The sequence below is a fragment of the Schistocerca piceifrons genome, chromosome X (genome assembly GCF_021461385.2).
Source record: "Schistocerca piceifrons isolate TAMUIC-IGC-003096 chromosome X, iqSchPice1.1, whole genome shotgun sequence".
NCBI lineage: Eukaryota > Metazoa > Arthropoda > Insecta > Orthoptera > Acrididae > Schistocerca > Schistocerca piceifrons.
The window spans coordinates 736,927,876-736,948,611 of NC_060149.1; the positions used below are offsets into that span (position 1 = coordinate 736,927,876).

At 44.6% G+C, this 20,736-nt stretch overlaps 1 protein-coding gene across 1 annotated transcript in view; it reads right to left on the reverse strand.

Moving 5' to 3' along the window:
• The window catches only part of LOC124722743, a 297,887-nt gene that overhangs the window by 134,278 nt on the left and 142,873 nt on the right, over positions 1–20,736 (reverse strand). Inside the window, exon 3 of the mRNA XM_047247884.1 lies at positions 17,658–17,825. Within this exon, the coding sequence (XP_047103840.1) occupies positions 17,658–17,825 (168 nt within the window). The remainder of the gene's footprint in view (positions 1–17,657; positions 17,826–20,736) is intronic.

The following is a 20,736-nucleotide window of genomic DNA, read 5'->3' on the forward strand; positions in this document are numbered from 1 at the left end:
ACATAGGAAGCTGATGGTAAATTATATACCCCAGTACTTTGGAAAAAGCTGGGACTATTGAAATTAGCCTGAAGTTTTAAGGGGAATATTTCTCTCCCTTTTTATATACTAGAACAACCCTAGAGTGTTTAAGCTCATCATGAAAATATCCCTTGGAATTAAAAGTTTCTACAACAAGTTATAGGATAACAATACAATCTATTATTTGCTTCAGCATATTGCAAGATATGTCATATATATCTACACTGCCTGATGATATCAATTGTTTTAGTCTTCTCATGACGTAACCAGGTGAAAACCCGGAGGAAATAAAAATACTTGTATTTGTTGATAATAGACAATTTTATTAATAACTCTGATAACGTGACCAGGTTTTAGTAATAGCATTTCCTACTTCTTCAATTGATTCATTAAAGATATCAATGAATTATTTTTGCCAAAGCACATTGTTTAGTCATATCTTTCATCTTTAGCACCACCATTTATTACTCTTTTTTTTTTTGTGGTTTTAGGGCGCACAACTTCAATGGTCATTAGCGCCCAGACTACGTTAGGAATGCACCGCGAGGCACAAGTTTAAAACAGCAACTAAAAGGGAACACACGATAAAAGACAGATTGACAGGCATAGGATTAAAAAAAAACAGCATAATCAAATGTCCTTAGAGAGGTTTGTCAAGTTGATAAAACAACGAACGCGAGCAGCTGCTCCTGGGTCATCCGCTAAAATGGCATCTAGAGTACATGGCAGGCCAAGATCAAGACGCAGTGTATTAAAATCCGGACAGGACGTTAAAATGTGGCGGGCCGTCAGCAATTGCCCACATGGGCAGAACGGCGCCGGCGCAGCCGTCAGCAGATGGCGATGGCTGAACCGGCAGTGTCCAATTCTTAACCGGGCCAAAACGACCTCCTCCCGCCGAGAAGGGAGTGAGGACATCGTCCAAGCTGCGGGAAGAGATTTCAAGACCCGAAGCTTGTTGTCCGTAAGTGCAGCCCAATCGGCATGCCACAGCAATAAAATGCGCCGACAAATGACCCTGCTACAATCTCATGAAGGGACACAACAAGAAGCTGTCCGAGGCTGGAGAACCGCAGCCTTGGGCGCGGCATCTGCAGATTCGTTCCCAGGGATACAGACATGGCCAGGAACCCACATAAAGCTAACCAGAGAACCGTCGTCCACCAGCTGCTGAAGAGAGCGTTGGATCCAGTGCACGAATGGGTGAACCGGATACGGATCACTGAGGCTCTGGATGGCGCTCAGGGAATCGGAGCAGATGACATAAGCAGAATGTCGGTGGCGGCAGATGTAAAGAACTGCCTGGTAGAGGGCAAAGAGCTCAGCTGTGAAGACCGAACAATGGCCATGGAGACGGTATTTGAAACTTTGTGCCCCGACAATAAAAGAACACCCAACCCTGTAATTGGTCTTAGAGCCATCTGTATAAATGAAGGTCATATTAATGAACTTCGAACGAAGTTAGACAAAACGGGAGTGGTATACCGAACCGGGGGTAACCTCCTTTGGGAGCGAGCTGAGGTCAAGGTGAACGCGAACCTGAGCCTGGAGCCAAGGTGGCGTGTGGCTCTCGCCCACTCGAAAGGTTGCAGGGAGTGAAAAATCAAGGTGTTGAAGGAGGCGACGAAAGCGAACTCCAGGGGGTAGCAGGGCAGAGACATACAACCCGTATTGACGGTCGAGAAAGTCGTCAAAAAAGGAACAATAAGATGGGTGGTCGGGCACTGACAGTAGCCGACAGGCATATCGACAAAGCAGTATATCGCGCCGGTAGGTGAGTGGCAATTCACCGGCTTCAGCATGAAGACTCTTGACGGGATTAGTACAAAACGCTTCGATCGCAAGACGTAAACCCTGTTGTTGTATGGAGTTGAGGCGGCGTAAGATGGATGGCCGTGCAGAGGAGTATACGAAGCTCCCATAATCCAGCTTGGAGCGGACGATCAACCGATATAAGCCAAGTAGGACGGTTCGATCTGCTCCCCACAACATACCACTGAGAACACAGAGGACATTTAGAGAACGGGTACAACGGGCAGCCAAATATGACACATGTGGAGACCAGCTAAGTTTCCTGTCAAATGTAAGATCTAAAAATTTTGTTATCTCCACGAATGGGAGAGCAACGGGACCGAGTCGTAAGGATGGTGGGAGGAACTCTTTGTAGTGCCAGAAGTTAATACAGACCGTCTTCTCGGCAGAAAAACGGAAGCCATTGGCGACACTCCAGGAGTAAAGACGGTCAAGAGAATGCTGAAGACAGCGCTCCAGGAAACATATACGCTGCGCGCTGCAATAGATGGTAAAATCGTCCACGAAAAGGGAGCCTTATACATCAGCTGGGAGGCAATCCATTATTGGATTGATCACTATGGCGAAGAGAGCGACGCTCAAAACTGAGCCCTGTGGCACCCCATTCTCCTGGGGAAAGGTGTCTGACAGGACACAACCCACACGTACCCTGAACTGTTGATCCATTAAAAAGGAACGAATAAAAAGAGGGAGGCGACCGCGAAGACCCCATGTATGCATGGTGCGGAGAATGCCCGCCCTCCAACAGGTGTCGTAAGCCTTCTCCAAATCAAAGAACACAGCCACGGTCGGGCGTTTCCGCAAGAAGTTATGCATAATGAAGGTCGACACGGTAACCAGATGGTCAACAGCAGAGCGACGCCTACGAAATCTACATTGTACATTGGTAAGTAGGCGTCGAGATTCGAGCAGCCAAACCAAACGAGAGTTAACCATTCGCTCCATCACCTTACAGACACATCTGGTAAGCGAGATGGGTCGATAACTGGAAGGCAAGTGCTTGTCCTTCCCCGGCTTAGGAATCGGTACAACAATAGACTCGCGCCAGCATGCGGGAACATGTCCCTCAATCCAGATGCGATTATAAGTACGAAGAAGGAAACCTTTACCCGCAGGAGAAAGGTTCTTCAGCATCTGAATATGAATAGAATCAGGCCCTGGAGCGGAGGACCGTGACCGGGCCAGTGCGTTTTCGAGTTCCCGCATGGTGAATGGGGCATTATAACTTTTATGATTCGAGGAGCAGAAGTTAGGTGGCCTAGCCTCCTCTGCCTGTTTTCGGGGGAGGAAGGCAGGGTGGTAATGAGCGGAGCTCGAAACCTCTGCGAAAAAGTGGCCGAAGGCATTGGAGACATCCTCAAGGGCCACAAGGACGTCATTCGCGACCGTCAAGCCAGAAAGTGGTGAGTGGACCTTAGTGCCAGATAGCCGGCGCAGGCTACCCCAGACAACAGAAGGAGGAGTAAAACTGTTGAAGGTGCTTGTGAAAGCAACCCAGCTGGCTTTCTTGCTTTCTTTAATAATACGATGGCACTGCGCACGTAATCGTTTGTAAGTGATACAATTCGTCACTGTAGGGTGGCGTTTAAAGGTGCGTAAAGCACGTCGACGAGCACATACAGCGTCTCTACATGCTGCGGTCCACCAGGGGACGGGTACGCGACGTAGAGAAGAAGTAGTGTGAGGGATGGAATATTCAGCAGCAGTGAGAATGACTTCTGTGAGGCGTGCAACCTATCGCAGCTTGTGAAGGTTTGATCCTGAAAGGTCGCCCTGGAAGAGAAGAGCTCCCAGTCTGCTTTGGAGATGTTCCAACTAGTTGAGCACGGAGAGGGGGTATGATGCAGGAGATGGATAACACACGGGAAGTGGTCGCTCGAATATGTATCAGAAAGTGCATACCACTCAAACCGGCGTGCAAGTTGGGTAGTACATATAGAGAGGTCTAAATGGGAATAGGAGTGAGATGTGTCCGAAAGAAAAGTAGGGGCGCCAGTATTGAGGCAGACAAGATTGAGCTGGTTGAAAAGGTCTGCTAACAGGGAGCCCCTCGGGCAGGGTGCTGGAGAGCCCCAAAGGGGATGGTGGGCATTGAAGTCTCCAGTTAACAAAAATGGTGCAGGTAGCTGAGCAATAATTTGCATCATGTCTGCCCTGGTAATGGCAGATGACGATGGAGTGTAAACGGTACAAATGTAAAATGTAAAAGTGGGGAGAGTAATTCATATGGCAACTGCCTTCAGGCCAGTGTGCAATGTGATGGGATCATAGTAAATATCATCCCGGACCAGCAACATAACCCCGCCATGAGCCGGAATATCTACCACAGGGGGTAGGTCAAAACGCACAGAGATGTAGTGTGCCAAGGCAATTTGATCGCATGGGTGTAGCTTCGTTTCCTGGAGGGCTATGACAAGTGGACAGTGCAAGCGGAGCAGCAACTTCAAGACCTCCCGGTTGGAGTGAATGCTGCGAATATTCCAGTGAATAAGTGCCATCGTGAGAAGAAAAGGAAAATGAAAGAAGGGGTCACCTCGAAGGCCGCTGAGGGCCTTGCTTCGAGCGAGCACTGCCGCCACCATCAGTAGGCGGACAGTCATCGTCCATTGGTTCTATAGGTTCATCTTGTTAAGATGGCCGGGAGGGGGAGCTTCCTCTGCAGGTGAACGGCCAGATGTTCCGCTACCAGCGGTGCGACCAGGCGAAACGGATGACGGCCTGGGGCAGCAACCGCTGGGTGGTGCAGAAAAAGAAATGCGCCATGGCAGAGAAGGAGAACTGTGCTTCCTGTGAGCCTTCTTGGAAGGTCGTTTTGTGGATGTACTGGTCGATGGCTGGGAGTTCGAGGTACGTAGGAAGTCTGCAAGGGACGGTTCCTTCTTGAAGGCCCGTGCATCTGACTTCTGGGTCTTTGTCTTGGCAGAAGTTGATGGGAGTGCTTGTGTGAGGGGTGACGGGACGAAGAGGAGACGTCGACCGCGCGATCTTAGCACTGGCCGAATGGACGACCGTGGTGCTGAAGGTCAGATCGCATGTCTGGGTTGCCACCTCCCTGGTAGTCCGAGGAGAGGCGAGGACAGTACTGTATTTCCCCGCTGGGAGCAGCGTGGGCTTCCTACTAGCAAATAGCTTGCGAGCAGCCGAGGTGGACACTTTCTCTTTAGCCCGAATTTCTTGGATACAGCGTTCTTCCTTATAGATGGGACAGTCGCGGGAGGACGCTGCATGGTCACCCTGACAGTTCACACAACGAGGAGACGGAGGTGGACAGTCACCCTCATGGGCATCCCTGCCACAAGTGACACATTTAGTCGCATTGGAACAAGACTGGCGAGTGTGATTAAAACGCTGACACTAGTAGCAGCGTGTAGGTGTCAGGACATAGGGGTGAACAGAAATAACCTCGTAGCCCGCTTTGATGCGCGATGGCAGCTGAACACTATCAAAGGTCAAGAAAAGTGTCCGGGTCGGTACAAGGTCATTGTTGACCTTTTTCATGACCCTATGGACAGCCGTCACGCCCTGCTCAGCGAGGAAAGACTGACTCTCCTCATCAGTCAATCCGTCGAGTGATCTAGTATATACCACACCACGAGACGAATTCAAAGTTCAGTGAGCCTCCACCTGGACAGGGAATGTGTACAGGAGTGTGGCCCAAAGCAGTTTTTGTGCCTGAAAGGCGCTCTCAGTTTCTAGTAACAAGGTACCATTACGCAACCTGGTACAAGACTTAACAGTTCCGGCTATGGCATCTACGCCCTTCTGGATAACGAAAGGGTTGACAGAGGAAAAATCCTTTCCGTCCTCAGATCGAGAAACGACGAGGAACTGTGGGGCAGGCGGTAGTACTTTTGTCACTGGTGGCTGGTCAAGTTTCCGTTTGTGGGCAGAAGTCGAGAGAGAAGAAGAAGAAGAGAAATCCAGTGCGGAGGAATCACCCATGTTTGCCAGCGTCTCCGATGGCGCACTCCTTCCTTGTGGGGACCCTCTCAGAGGGCACTCCCGCCTTAGGTGAATGTTTACACCTCAGGTCACACCTCCCGAGAAACAGACGGAGGGACCAATCGGCATGGTCAGCTCAGGCAATCACCCCTCCCTGGGCCTGGCCTTTACCAGGGGGTACGTGCGTGCCTTACTTGTCTACCCAGGGCGGGGAATTATGCGTTACCCCGTCACCGGCTACACGTGCAAATGCGTGGGTCGGCCTTCAGGCGCGCACAGGGAGGAAGGAGGAAGGAGGAAGGAAGAAGAAGAAGAAGAAGAAAAAGAAGAGAGAGAGGACAGACTGTCTCAAACGTCGAGACGGAGACCAGAGAAGGCAAGGAGAAGAAGGCAAGGAGAAGAAGGCAAGGAGAAGAAGGCAAGGGAAAGAGTAAGGAAGACAGTGAGATGGAGAAGAACAAAGAAAGGAACCAACCAAAGGAAGGAAGAAACGAGAAGAAGTGAAAAACCAAAATGATCACAAATATAGGTCGTGGAACCGTCCGCCTCCGGACGCAGGCGCTAACTACCCCCTTGAGGGTGAGGGACTCCTTTTAGTCGCCTCTTACGACAGGCAGGAATACCTCGGGCCTATTCTAACCCCTGGACCCGCAGGGGGATTTATTACTCTATATGCAGCTTTGCATTTACTGGTGGATTTCTCAATACTACTGAAAATGTAAACTTGTTTGGATTCCACAACTGCTTTTATATACTCACTCCTATATTTAACATACGCTAATTTAGCATTGTTATTATTCAAGCTGTTACAAACAGGGCATTTAAGCTAGAATAGTATTAATTTAAGAGGTTGTAGTAGGCATTAATTCAAATAAGACATTCCATATAATAAGTGTCCATTTTTTCTATGTTGCAGAGATACAGCTGCTAGAATGTAACGGAAACAAATATTCAGAGTAGGTGTAGCAAAGGCATATGATTATGTTCTAAGATGATTTTCATAAATACCACCTTCGATATCAGTGCACTTTCAAAATATGTTGACAACACCATGTGTAGCTCTTTTAAGGTTATCTTTCATGAGGGCAGCACTATTCATAATCCAAACAATCAAATCAAGTGCTGTGTTTATTGTTTCTTCACCTTTCAACCATCTACACAGGAAAAATCTAAATGAGTGAGGTCTTAGGACCATGGTAACAAAGAGATTTGACCATTTTGGTCAATCCACCTGCTGGAGAATGTTGCATTTGGATGATAAGTCATATGATGACTAAAATGTGCAGAGACCTTGTCATATTTGAAGAACACACCCAACCTTTCAGCCAAAGGAATTTGTTCCAAAAATGCTCGAAGCTCATTTTCAACAAAGTCTATACAATAATACCCTGTAAGACAGCATAAGCAACAACTGTTTGCCTGTCACACCACATCACACATTTACAGAGAAGCATTCTCAGAAATGTGACTCCACAAAGGCACGTGAGTTTTTGTCAGACTAACGACGTAAGTTATGAGGGTTACTGATACTGTCACAAATGAAAGTGGTTTCACCAGTAAATAGTACTAATGAGATTACTCAGTGAATCAGAATTAAGCAATGGCAAAATTACAACCATCTACCTTCAGCTCCCTCTCTAAGGTGTTGAATCCATGGTAAACAATCAGGGTAGAGGGCGTGCATATGTAATGTCCATCATATTCTTGCATGTGAAACATCAATATGTATAGAAATTCTGTGTGTGCTTGTCAAAGGACTGGTTGGGTTGGGTTGTTTGGAGGAAGAGACCAAACATCGAGATCATCGGTCTCGGGGAAGGACGTCGGCCATGCCCTTTCAGAGGAACCATCCCGACATTTGCCTGGAGCGATTTAGGGAAATCCCGGAAAACCTGGATCAGGATGGCCGGACGCGGGATTGAACCGTCGTCCTCCTGAATGCTAGTCCAGTGTGCTAACCACTGTGCCACCTCACTTGGTCAAAGGACTGTGTTCCACCAACAGCATGATGTCTTCTACTACATCCACACTGTGCATTTGAATATTCAGATAAAATATAACTGCTGGGAACTGTATCAGTCTCAAACACTCTAGAATCTGGTACTCTGTCATTAGGAAATCTTCTACCATATTCTCTAGAAGCAGCAGCAGCATTTCCATCACAGAACCTGTGAACAAATACCATATCGACAGACATGGTATCTGTAAATACTTGACAGGCTTACACGATAGAGTAGATTTCACCAAAAAATCACAATCACAGTTGAGAAACAATTATGTGAAATCAAACAACACTTCATAACTTGAACTTCAAAACAAAACAACAATCCATAAATAAAGTGATAGTAACTCGATTATCGACATGTGTCAGGCTCCAGCTCTCAGCTGACACATGACTACAGAGGGGCAAGTTAAGTGTTTATCCTTTTCTGTGTTTTTTGTCATAGCATATTGACTAAATTTCGTGCATTTTTTTACTGTTTAAGAGATTTAAACTAACATTTTTGTAAGTGTAAATTCATTCAGTCAGTAGTGCAGTAGTTGCTCACTAAACAGCCAGTTACATAGCTCATTAACACAACTGCGTCCATTGGTGACACATCAGGAGGGTAGCAAGTTGCATATCTAGAATTCTGTCTGCTTTTACATCTACATCTACATTTACACTCCGCAAGCCACCCAACAGTGTGTGGCGGAGGGCACTTTACGTGCCACTGTCATTACCTCCCTTTTCTGTTCCAGTCGCGTATGGTTCGCGGGAAGAACGACTGTCTGAAAGCCTCTGTGCGCACTCGAATCTCTCTAATTTTACATTCTTGATCTCCTTGGGAGGTATAAGTAGGGGGAAGCAATATATTCGATACCTCATCCAGAAACGCACCCTCTCGAAACCTGGCGAGCAAGCTACACCGCGATGCAGAGCGCCTCTCTTGCAGAGTCTGCTAGTTGAGTTTGCTATACATCTCCGTAACGCTATCACGGTTACCAAATAACCCTGTGACGAAACATGCCACTCTTCTTTGGTTCTTCTCTATCTCCTCCGTCAACCCGATCTGGTACAGATCCCACACTGATGAGCAATACTCAAGTATAGGTCGAACGAGTGTTTTGTAAGCCACCTCCTTTGTTGATGGACTACATTTTCTAAGGACTCTCCCAATGAATCTCAACCTGGTACCCGCCTTACCAACAATTAATTTTATATGATCATTCCACTTCAAATCGTTCAGCACGCATACTCCCAGATATTTTACAGAAGTAACTGCTACCAGTGTTTGTTCCGCTATCATATAATCATACAATAAAGGATCCTTCTTTCTATGTATTCGCAATACATTACATTTGTCTATGTTACGGGTCAGTTGCCACTCCCTGCACCAAGTGCCTATCCGCTGCAGATCTTCCTGCATTTTGCTACAATTTTCTAATCCTGCAACTTCTCTGTATACTACAGCATCATCCGCGAAAAGTCGCATGGAACTTCAGACACTATCTACTATGTCATTTATATATATTGTGAAAAGCAATGGTCCCATAACACTCCCCCGTGGCACGCCAGAGGTTACTTTAACGTCTGTAGACGTCTCTCCATTGAGAACAACATGCTGTGTTCTGTTTGCTAAAAACTCTTCAATCCAGCCACACAGCTGGTCTGATATTCCGTAGGCTCTTACTTTGTTTATCAGGTGACAGTGCGGAACTGTATCGAACGCCTTCCGGAAGTCAAGGAAAATAGCATCTACCTGGGAGCCTGTATCTAATATTTTCTGGGTCTCATGAACAAAAAAAAGCGAGTTGGGTCTCACACGATCGCTGTTTCCGGAATCCATGTTAATTCCTACAGAGTAGATTCTGGGTTTCCAAAAACGACATGATACTCGAGCAAAAAACATGTTCTAAAATTCTACAACAGATCGACGTCGGAGATATAGGTCTATAGTTTTGCGCATCTGCTCGACGACCCTTCTTGAAGACTGGGACTACCTGTGCTCTTTTCCAATCATTTGGAACGTTCCGTTCCTCTAGAGACTTGCGGTACATGGCTGTTAGAAGGGGGGCAAGTTCTTTTGTGTACCCTGTGTAGAATCAAATTGGTATCCCGTCAGGTCCAGTGGACTTTCCTCTGTTGAGTGATTCCAGTTGCTTTTCTATTCCTTGGACACTTATTTCGATGTCAGCCATTTTTCCGTTTGTGCGAGGATTTAGAGAAGGAACTGCAGTGTGGTCTTCCTCTGTTAAACAGCTTTGGAAAAAGGTGTTTAGTATTCCAGCTTTACGTGTGTCATCCTCTGTTTCAATGCCATCATCATCCCGGAGTGTCTGGATATGCTGTTTCGAGCCACTTACTGATTTAACGGAAGACCAGAACTTCCTAGGATTTTCTGTCAAGCCGGTACACAGAATTTTACTTTTGAATTCACTGAATGCTTCACGCATAGCCCTCCTTACGCTAACTTTGACATCGTTTAGCTTCTGTTTGTCTGAGAGGTTTTGGCTGCGTTTACACTTGGAGTGAAGCTCTCTTTGCTTTCACAGTAGTTTCCTAACTTTGTTGTTGAACCACGGTGGGTTTTTCCCGTCCCTCACAGTTTTACTTGGCACGTACCTGTCTAAAACGCATTTTACGATTGCCTTGAACTTTTTCCATAAACACTCAGCATTGTCAGTGTCAGAACAGAAATTTTCATTTTGATCTGTTAGGTAGTCTGAAATCTGCCTTCTATTACTCTTGCTAAACAGATAAACCTTCCTCCCTTTTTCTATATTCCTATTAACTTTCATATTCAGGGATGCTGCAATGGCCTTATGACCACGGATTCCCTGTCCTGCACTTACAGAGTCGAAATGTTCGGGTCTGTTTGTTATCAGTAGGTCCAACATGTTATCTCCACGAGTCGGTTCTCTGTTTAATTGCTCGAGGTAATTTTTGGATAGTGCACTCAGTATAATGTCACTCGACGCTCTGTCCCTACCACCCGTCCTAAACATCTGAGTGTCCCAGTCTATATCTGGTAAATTGAAATCTCCACCTAAGACTATAACATGCTGAGAAAATTTATGTGAAATGTATTCCAAATTTTCTCTCAGTTGTTCTGCCACTAATGCTGCTGAGTCGGGAGGTCGGTAAAAGGAGCCAACTATTAACCTAGCTCAGTTGTTGAGTGTAACCTCCACCCATAATAATTCACAGGAACTATTCACTTCTACTTCACTACAGGATAAACTACTACTAACAGCGACAAACACGCCACCACCGGTTGCATGCAATCTATCCTTTCTAAACACCATCTGTGCCCCTGTAAAAATTTCGGCAGAATTTATCTCTGGCTTCAGCCAGCTTTATGTACCTATAACGATTTCAGCTTCGGTGCTTTCTATCAGCGCTTGAAGTTCCGGTACTTCACCAATGCAGCTTCGACAGTTTACAATTACAATTGTTATATCCTAGCCAGTAATGCCACCCGAGCCCGCTGCCAAAAGGTTGGCAGCATCAAAGTCCGGACGCCGTCCGCATAAGCAGCGCCAGCGAGACAGGAAATCGCCGCAAGTCTGCGCGCGCCACCGCTGGTTTCTGGGTTCTTAAGCACTGGAGTCGCGAGCGCTAGGACAGTTCTGTATTTGCCGCTCAGTTGTATACTCGCCACCGAATTGTGTACTTGCTAGTCAGTTGTGTGTTCATCGCAGCAGAGTTGTTGTTTGTCGTCAGCCGACGCTGACCTAGCCGCTCCGACTCGAACTAGACAGATTTCTGTAGACACGGAGTTCACTACTGTGTTTGTGTATCTTCGTTAATAAAGATAAGTACCAACTTTTATTTAATCAGAGTGTTTGGGTTTTCATCTTTCTGTTCACTGTTCCAGCGGACTGGTCGGCCCACTATTAAAAGTGTGGCGGTGACTTCGTAAGCCGTTTCTACAGCGAATTGTTTGTCGCTACGAACACCGCCACAAAAACAATACCGATTGCTGCTTGGCCCCCGCATGTCCTGACTCTGCCCCGCACCCTTTGAGGCTGCTGTCCTTTCTGTACTTGCCCGAGGCCATCTAACCTAAAAAACCGCCCAGTCCACGCAACACAACCCCTGCTACCCGTGTAGCCGCTTGCTGGGTGTAGTGGACTCCTGACCTATCCAGCGGAACCCGAAACTCCACCACCCTATGGCGCAAGTCGAGGAATCTGCAGCCCACACGGTCGCAGAACCGTCTCAGCCGCTGATTCAGACCCTGTCGACGATGCTGCAGATGGTGAGCTCTGCTTTCATCCCGCTAGCGAGAGTGGCAGTCTTCATCAAATCAGATAGCCGCCGGAAGCCAGAGAGGATTTCCTCCAATCCATAGCGACACACATCATTGGTGCCGACATGAGCGACCACCTGGGGATGGGTGCACCCTGTACCCTTCATGGCATCCGGAAGGACCCTTTCCACATCTGGAATGACTCCCCCCGGTATGCACACGGAGTGCACATTGGTTTTCTTCCCCTCTCTTGCTGCCATATCCCTAAGGGGCCCCATTACGCGCCTGACGTTGGAGCTCCCAACTATCAGTAAGCCCACCCTCTGCGACCGCCCGGATCTTGCAGACTGAGGGGCAACCTCTGGAGCAGGACAAGCAGCTATGTCCGGCCGAAGATCAGTATCACCCTGAGACAGAGCCTGAAACTGGTTCGTCAGACAAACTGGAGAGGCCTTCTGTTCAGCCCTCCAGAATGTCTTTCGCCCCCTGCCACACCTCGAGACGACCTCCCACTCTACCACAGGTGAGGGATCAGCCTCAATGTGGGCAGTATCCCGGGCAGCCACAGTCGTAGTCGTAGTCCGATCCGGGGATGCGTGGGACGAGCTGGCCGCTCCCGACAAACCCCCATCCGGACCCCCACAGTGATGCCCATTGGCAACAGCCTCAAGCTGTGTGACTGAAGCAATTTATAGTTTGCTTCTTCAGTTTGTCTTGCTAGGATGTGTGTACACAGTGTGCGGATGCAGAAGGAGCTGGCCACAGTTTGTGAACTGCTGAATGAGCTTTTGGCTGTGGTCAGTCACCTTCAGGCTGCTGCCTCAGAGCGTAGCAGTGGCGGAGAATCTGGCATATCACATGGGACACTTCAGATGTCACTTGTTTTTCCCATGGGCTCTGCTTCAGCGGCACCACCTAGTGCATGTGATGATGTGGATCCACCCTCACAGGAGGGTGACTGGCGGGTGGTAACACGTTCGCATGGCTCGAGATGAGAGCCAATGAGGAGACTGGCCGCCTGGCTTCCCTCATTCACCCTGTGAGTGGACAGGTAGCTGTTCCTTCAGCAGGGTCCGAACAGGCACACAGGGGCAGGGGTTTATTAGTTATTGGCAGCTCCAATGTTAGGCATGTTATGGAGCCCCTTAGGCAGAAAGCTTTCAGGGCTGGAAAGAAAGAAAATGTGCACTCAGTATGCTGCCAGGGGGTCTCATCCGAGGTGTGGAGGCAGCCTTGCCTGAGGCTATTGAGAGTGCAGGGCACAGTCATCTGCACGTTGTAGCTCACATTGGCACCAACAACACCTATCGCATGGGTTTTGGGGCGATCCTCAGTTCTTATAAGCAGCTGGCGGAGGTGATGAAGACTGCTGGACTTGTGTGCAGGGTTCAAGCAGAGTTCACAATTTGCAGCATTGCTCCCCGAGTTGATTGGGGTCCAAGGTTTGGAGCTGAGAGGAGGGTCTCAGTCAAAGGCTTCGTCGACTCTGTGACGGTCTTGGATGCAGATTTCTAGACCTGTGTTATTGTGTGGGGATTTGTAGGACTCTCCTTGATAGGTCAGGGGTGTACTACACAAAGGAAGCAGCTACTCAGGTAGCAGTTTGAGGTGCTCGAATGAACACTCACCAGTCAATATGCAGCAAGGGAAGGCAAACGGCATTTAGAATAAAGACACTTTGACAGTCAAAGATATGTGAGTGGCTCGAAGACTTCTTAAATAATAGAATCCAGTATGTTGTCCTCCATGACAAGTGTTCAAAGTGTTCATCATAGACAAGGGTATCGTCAGGAGTGGCCCTGGAAAGTATTATAGACTGCTGTTGTTCTCTATATACATAAATGATTTGGCGGACAGAGTGGGCAGCAATCTGCAGTTGTTTGCTGATGATGTCATAGAGTACAGTGAGGTGTCAAATTTGAGTGATTGTACAAAGATACAAGACGACATAGACAGTTGGTGTGATGAATGGCAGCTACCTTTAAATGTGGAAAAATGTTAGTTAATGCGGATGCGAAGGAAGATCAAATCTATAATGTTCTGATACAGTATTGCAAAGTAATACAAGATGGAACAAGCATGTTAGAACTGTGGCAGGGAAGGTGAATGGTCGACTTCGGTTTATTGGGACCTGTAAAGGAGACCGCATATAGGACACTGGTGTGACTGCTTAAACTTTGACCATAATTCCTCTACATCCACCTTACTAGAACTACGTGATGCCAGTCCACTGTCTAAGTGAGATTCTAATAACTGCTTATCTGCTCTGTCTAGCAGAAACACTCTCCTAACCTTCTTAACTGATTTGTCAACTTTCATAGTTACAGAATGACATCATGATGGCTAGTCCCTGTTTTTGTACTGACATTGTCAATTAGGTCATTTACTGATAAAATTTGACAGTCACTGCTCTGTACGGCTCTGGTGTTTGGGATCCATACCAGATTGGACTGAAGGAAGAGATCGAAGCAATTCAGAGGTGGATTGCTAGACTTGTTATCGGAAGGTTCGAATAACGCTACAGAGATGTTTCAGGAACTCAAATGGGAATCCCTGGAGGGAAGGCAATGTTCTTTTTGCGAAACACTATTGAGAAAATTTAGAGGACTGCCATTTTACACTGACTGCCAAATGATTGTACTGCCACCAACATACATTGCACGTATAGGACCACAAAAATAAGATATGAGAAATTAGGGCTCTTATGGAGGCAAATAGACATTTTAGGCAGACAGACATTTTTCCCTTGCTTTGTTTGCAAGTGGAACAGGAAAGAAAATGACTTTTAGTTGTACTAGTTACCCTAAGCCATTCACCATATGGTGGCCTGTGGATTATGTATGTAGATGTGAAATGAAGACTTATCTTTATTTCCAGCTGTATTTCTGTAACCAATAACAATGAGAAACATATTATAGTGAATGTTTTATATGAATGAGTCTACATTGCCACTTGCCAAAATATTTTCTATTCTTGATTAATCGTTTTGTATATTATACAACATTACACGGTTTTTCAAATTACTAACATGTTTCGTGTAACATGGAGTTTGTCTGTTTGGAACCTTAGTTTTTAAGTCTTTGTCAGTTACTTCACATTTTCTTACGAGAATACTATCACTAAACAGTTTTAAACTGCTTCAAAAATCCTTCTGAATATTACCTTGGGTGACAAATAATTTAAAGTATAATGTTTATCACCTCAACACCGGCGAAATCAGTCTCTCTTAGCATTACAGAGTCTGAGCATTTTATCATCTGTTACAGGTCTGGTGAGCACAATGTCCCAGACAGGCCTACATATATTACACTTATCAAGAGGGAACATGCATGTCTAATTTATTATAAAGAGCTATGATCAGGAAATGGAAACACTATCACATCACATGATTCTACCATAGTTTCAAAACTGACAAAAAATAATCTAAACACACATGATCTCTTGTAGCCCTATTATTGATACAATATAAATTTTAGTTATAGTAAGTTTTCAGGTGAGTGAAAGTAAACTTATCTGTTTTTACATTAATATATGCATTCAAAGCACCTCCTATTACAGTAATGTAATGTATCCATCTAATCTCACTCAATACAGTTATCAACATCTCCAACTTATCTAATGAAATGTGGATGATTCCCTTTGATGATCTATACAAGGGTACAACCACTAACATAAAACTGTGAACAACAGTGCCAGTAGCTGTAACAGTCTGTTCAACACACAGGTACTCTGGATCAAATATAATGACTGAGTAACCAAATGATTGGCTTAAATGAATTGCCATATCATCCCTTGTTGCAATTTTCCTCAATAACTATTTGTTATACTATAGTTATCAAATATAAGAAGTGTAAGTTAATTCGCAGTAGCCCGAAGTTCACTCAAGCAAAAAGTATCACACTGATTCTCTAGTGCAAAACTATTTACAATAAACTACAATATTTATTATTTATTTCTTAATGTTTAAGGCAGAAACAAATGTAATTCTTGAAATTTTCCCAGGTTACAGAGTATCCCTTGAAGTTGGGGCTGCAGATGGATTAAGTCAACTTCTTGTCATAATATTTCGGCTGGCAACTGTTCAGCCATCTTCAGACAAGTGTTTTGCCCCGGAGCTTGTTAGTTCACATTGCTAACTTTATACCAAAAACTGGTGTGGAGATACATGCACAAAAGGAACCACTACATGTTGTGTCTGATGGAGACAGCCTTGCAAAGGAGCTGGAACACCTACAATCAGTGTTCGAAGGTAATGGATACTCTCCACATCAGAGCAGCATGGCTTTAAGGAAGAACAATGTGATCACCCACAATATTAAAGAGGAGAAGGAGCAGTTCAAGTCCAGAGTGTTTTTCTCATGCATTGGAATTATTTCGTTGAAATTTAGCAGAATCTTAAGAAAAGGTTACGTTAAAGTAATCTTCCACCCACCTAGAAAGATTTGTGCTCTTCTCAGTTCAGCAAAGAATAATATGTGAGGGCTGGAATCTACACAATACCTTGCCAGTATGGCAAAATCTACATTGGTCAGAAGACGCGCACAGTGTGTGAAAGATGTGCTGAACATGATTGCCACAATCTCCTTTTACAGCACAGTAAGCCAGTCATAGCCAAGCATTGTATCTTTGTAGGACATTCCATGGATTATTCAGTCATGGAAAGCTTAGAGCCGGCCGGAGTGGCCGTGCGGTTCTAGGCGCAGTCTGGAGCCGAGCGATCGGCCTCGGGCGTGGATGTGTGTGATGTCCTTAGGTTAGTTAGGTTTAATTAGTTCTAAGTTCTAGGCGACTGATGACCGCAGAAGTTAAGTCGCATAGTGCTCAGAGCCATTTGAACCATTTGAAAGCTTAGATTCAACATAATCCTTCTGGGATTCAATTATTAAGGAATTTGTGGAAACACTTTCGCAGAAGATCATATTAATTGTGACTGTGGCTTTCAACTGGATAAAGCATGGCACCCGGTGATTTCTTAAGCAACCAGTGGAAATACATTTGGTGGTATTAATTGTGATGGTGACTTTCAACTGGATACGACATGGAACCCAGTGATTTCTTTAATTCCTTCAGAAAGAAAACATTTTATGACTAGAGACACATCTGGTGACAATTAATTTTATTAATTCTGACATCCAAATTTTAACTCCATGAGTATGCATTCTGACAGGGAGTGCACACGTAGTATCACCATTAGTCATGTGCCTGCATATTATATATGGAGTAATATTGGTAGAGGGCATGAAACTTGACGGAGTTCGCTCACGTATCAGCTGCTTCGCTTTTGTGTCTCCGTACCAGTTTTTGGTATAAAGTTAGCAACATGTATGAGCAAATTACACTGCATAAGACTCATCTGAAGATGGAAGATGGCTGAATGAGTTTCAGCCGAAATATCATGGCAAGAAGTTGACATAGTCTGGCGGCAATCCTGAAACTTCATGGAATAAGGCAGAAATGTTTAAGAATGAAATTCTTATTCCTTACAGACTAATAACAATTTCAGTTTCCAAATGACAAATTAAAACTTCAATGTATAAATACTGTACAAGGATTATTAAGGCAAAAATCATATAAGTATTAAACAAATAGAATTCTGCAGTATGGAACTAAAGTTCTGTCAGATATAATTAATTTATTGATACTTACTCTTTAGACTGTGTACAAGGATTGTCATCAACCCACAGTGTTCTTAAACACGGTAAGTCTTGAAGATAGCATAGTTGGTTGATATCTGAGATCAGATTTTTTCTTATAAATAACTCTGCCAAATTTTTGCAGTACTGCATATCTATCAGGGTGGATATCTGATTGAAACTGTAAAAACAAAAAGATATAAATAGCTTTTACTATATAAATGTAGAATACTGCAAATAAGAATTATACTGTTGACAGTTACTGTACAATAAAAATGAAAATACTTGTTGGCTTTTGCCAAAGACAATTTATTTATTCATTATTTTTTACAAAAATTTTAAGTATCATCTCACATCACAATAAGATGGCATGGAAAAAAAGTAAAAATAAATTTTTTGTGGAAATAATTAACTAAAAGTATGTAGTACAAAAGTGTAATCTGATATGCAAAAACAACCTGTCTGTTCTCTCTGGGGATGGGGGGGAGGGCAAACCACAATATCTGTGGTGTGCGACAGTTTCAGGGGGGTGGGGGGCGCCAAATTCATATTCTTGAAGGAAAAAACCTTGTTACACAAAGTGCCTAGCATACAGTGCGCATGTTGGTCTATCGATTATTCATATCATTTTGAAACACATCCCTGTTGGTTTCTGATCACATTTGAACTCATTCTACGTTTATTTCTGAATGAACCAGAAGTTGATTTTTGAATGCGTGCATAGTGTAGGCCTATGCAATGTCTCTGTAGGGAAATCCACATCGCATCTAGAAATAATAAACTTTCCCATAAACAGAAGCGAACAGAGCTATACGAGATGGGCCGAATAAACCCGAACAGATGAAAGATAATCGCTGTTTGTTTATGTGTTTGACTGGGTGTGCAAATGAACAGCGTTGTTATAATTACTAGTGAAATCCATAGATTCAGACTACCAGAGCGGAAATACATGACTAACAGGAATAACAGGTAAGAAAGATTACATATTAATCATCAGGGCGTATCTCAGATGAAATTTTGGCAGAAAACTTTCTCCAGATCGCTACACTACTAAGGGCCAGTTGTACAGTCCCCGGTTAGCAGCTGCTTATTTCTGCTCTTGGAATAGCGCTGAAAACGCGTTGTACGAGCACGTAATAACGCCTAACCGGAGAATAAATGCGGGATAACTAAACTGGTGATTCTGGCTGGGTTAGTGAAGTTAATCAGAGAATAAGTTTTGACAATGGCAGGAATAGTTGCAGAATTAATGATGACAAGATTGACTGTTATAACGCGGAAGGAGAAGAAACGGGGACATCACACAAATTATACGGAAGAATATGATGATTCCAAATTTATATATAAGTTGCATACTACTACTGCTACTACTACTACTACTACTACTACTATTATTATTTGATCTCATGCTTGAGAAACTGGAGATTATGAATGAAATGTGAAACTATTTCCTAATATAAAACGTTTTGCTTCTAGTAGGCCTAATAGGCATTTTATATGGGTACTCCGTGGATTATATTCTGTAGTGTTATCTGTGTAAATGAGGTATATAAAAATGTACCATTTGTGCCAGAACAGTCTCGCTTATTTGGCGTGTGTTAAAACTGCTGCAATATTAAAAGCCCTATTTCGTTTTATCTAGCTTACAGTGACAAAGTAAGACGTAGAAACCACACCAGTCTTTGTTATTATTCGTATTAATAGCTTTTTCAGTATTAGACAACGGCATTTTGATTTTTCATGTACCAAACGTTTGACGAACTTTGATGAGGTAATAGATTCTTTCGCAGAAAGGAAAGCACGCCAGGTAAAGCTGAAGCAAGATTAGAGAGAAAAAAATGCTGAGACCTAAGAATCGAAGAAATGTGTGCTATCTTGTTTGTCTCTTGTCTTTATGGCTTCCTATGTTTATGTCACACAAAAGAGAAAGTTATTAGAAAATAGGCAATAAAGAGTGCAAATTTTATGAAGATTTCTTATTCTCCGTGTTACAAATAATCCCACCCAGTATTAATTGTGAGTTTTTTTTAAGGCAGAGGGGGGGAGTAGGATGTCAAACCGGCTGACTGGGGGCAAGACAAGACATTTTAATTTGCACAGCCCTGAAAATAGGTTTGATGGCTTCCATTACAAAATATACACGTCTGAACTCCACAGAGCGAAATACAGTGATGTGTGATAGAAGAATGCTGTGTGAAGAGGTGTGGCACTGCACTCTGGCACATGTAAGACCAAATAACATGTCTTACGTATCCTCGGACATATATATTTCATATATCTCTTCAGAAAGATGTGCGCTAAAAATGAACATATTTTCGAAAAATCAATATTTTTTTATCGATTTATTTTTTTAATTTCTGACGTCCTATCTCAAACGCTCGGGGGAGGGGGGGGGGGGGGGCCACTGTCAAATTTTTGTCACGGCCCGGAAATATTGTAGATCCGGCGCTGCCGAGGGATCAACCATGGCGAGAGCAATCCCATCCGCATTCAACCCCCACCAACATTGAAGACTGTTATAGAGCAAAGAAAGTTGGGGAAATTTGGAACACTAACGGTGAGAATGCTGAAAACATAACTGACATCACCTGGACCATAAGTAGTACAATGAAGATGAGAGAAAAAAGAAAAGCACAAGATAGGCATCACCGGGTCTCTGCATGCGATGGGAGCCATTCCACCCACAGCTATTGTACCCCTAACCCATAATAATCAAGATCTTAGAGAGTACCCACTACTGAACAGAGTGCTATCCCTAAAATAGAATCCCGCGTCCGGCCATCCTGATTTAGGTTTTCCGTGATTTCCCTAAATCACTCAAGGCAAATGCCGGGATGGTTCCTTTGAAAGGGCATGGCCAACTTCCTTCCCCTTCCTTCCTTAATCTGATGAGACCGATGACCTCGCTGTCTGGCCTCCTCTCCCCAAAAACAACCAACCAACCTAAAATAGAACACACGGTGCATCAGAAAACAAAGCAACTATAAGACTAAATGAGGGACTGCAGAGGCAGCTGGCAAAGGTTGCAGGGTCGAGGGTCCCCCAGCCCTAGCATGCAGCGGAAGACACCCCAACCACCCTGCCCCAAAAGA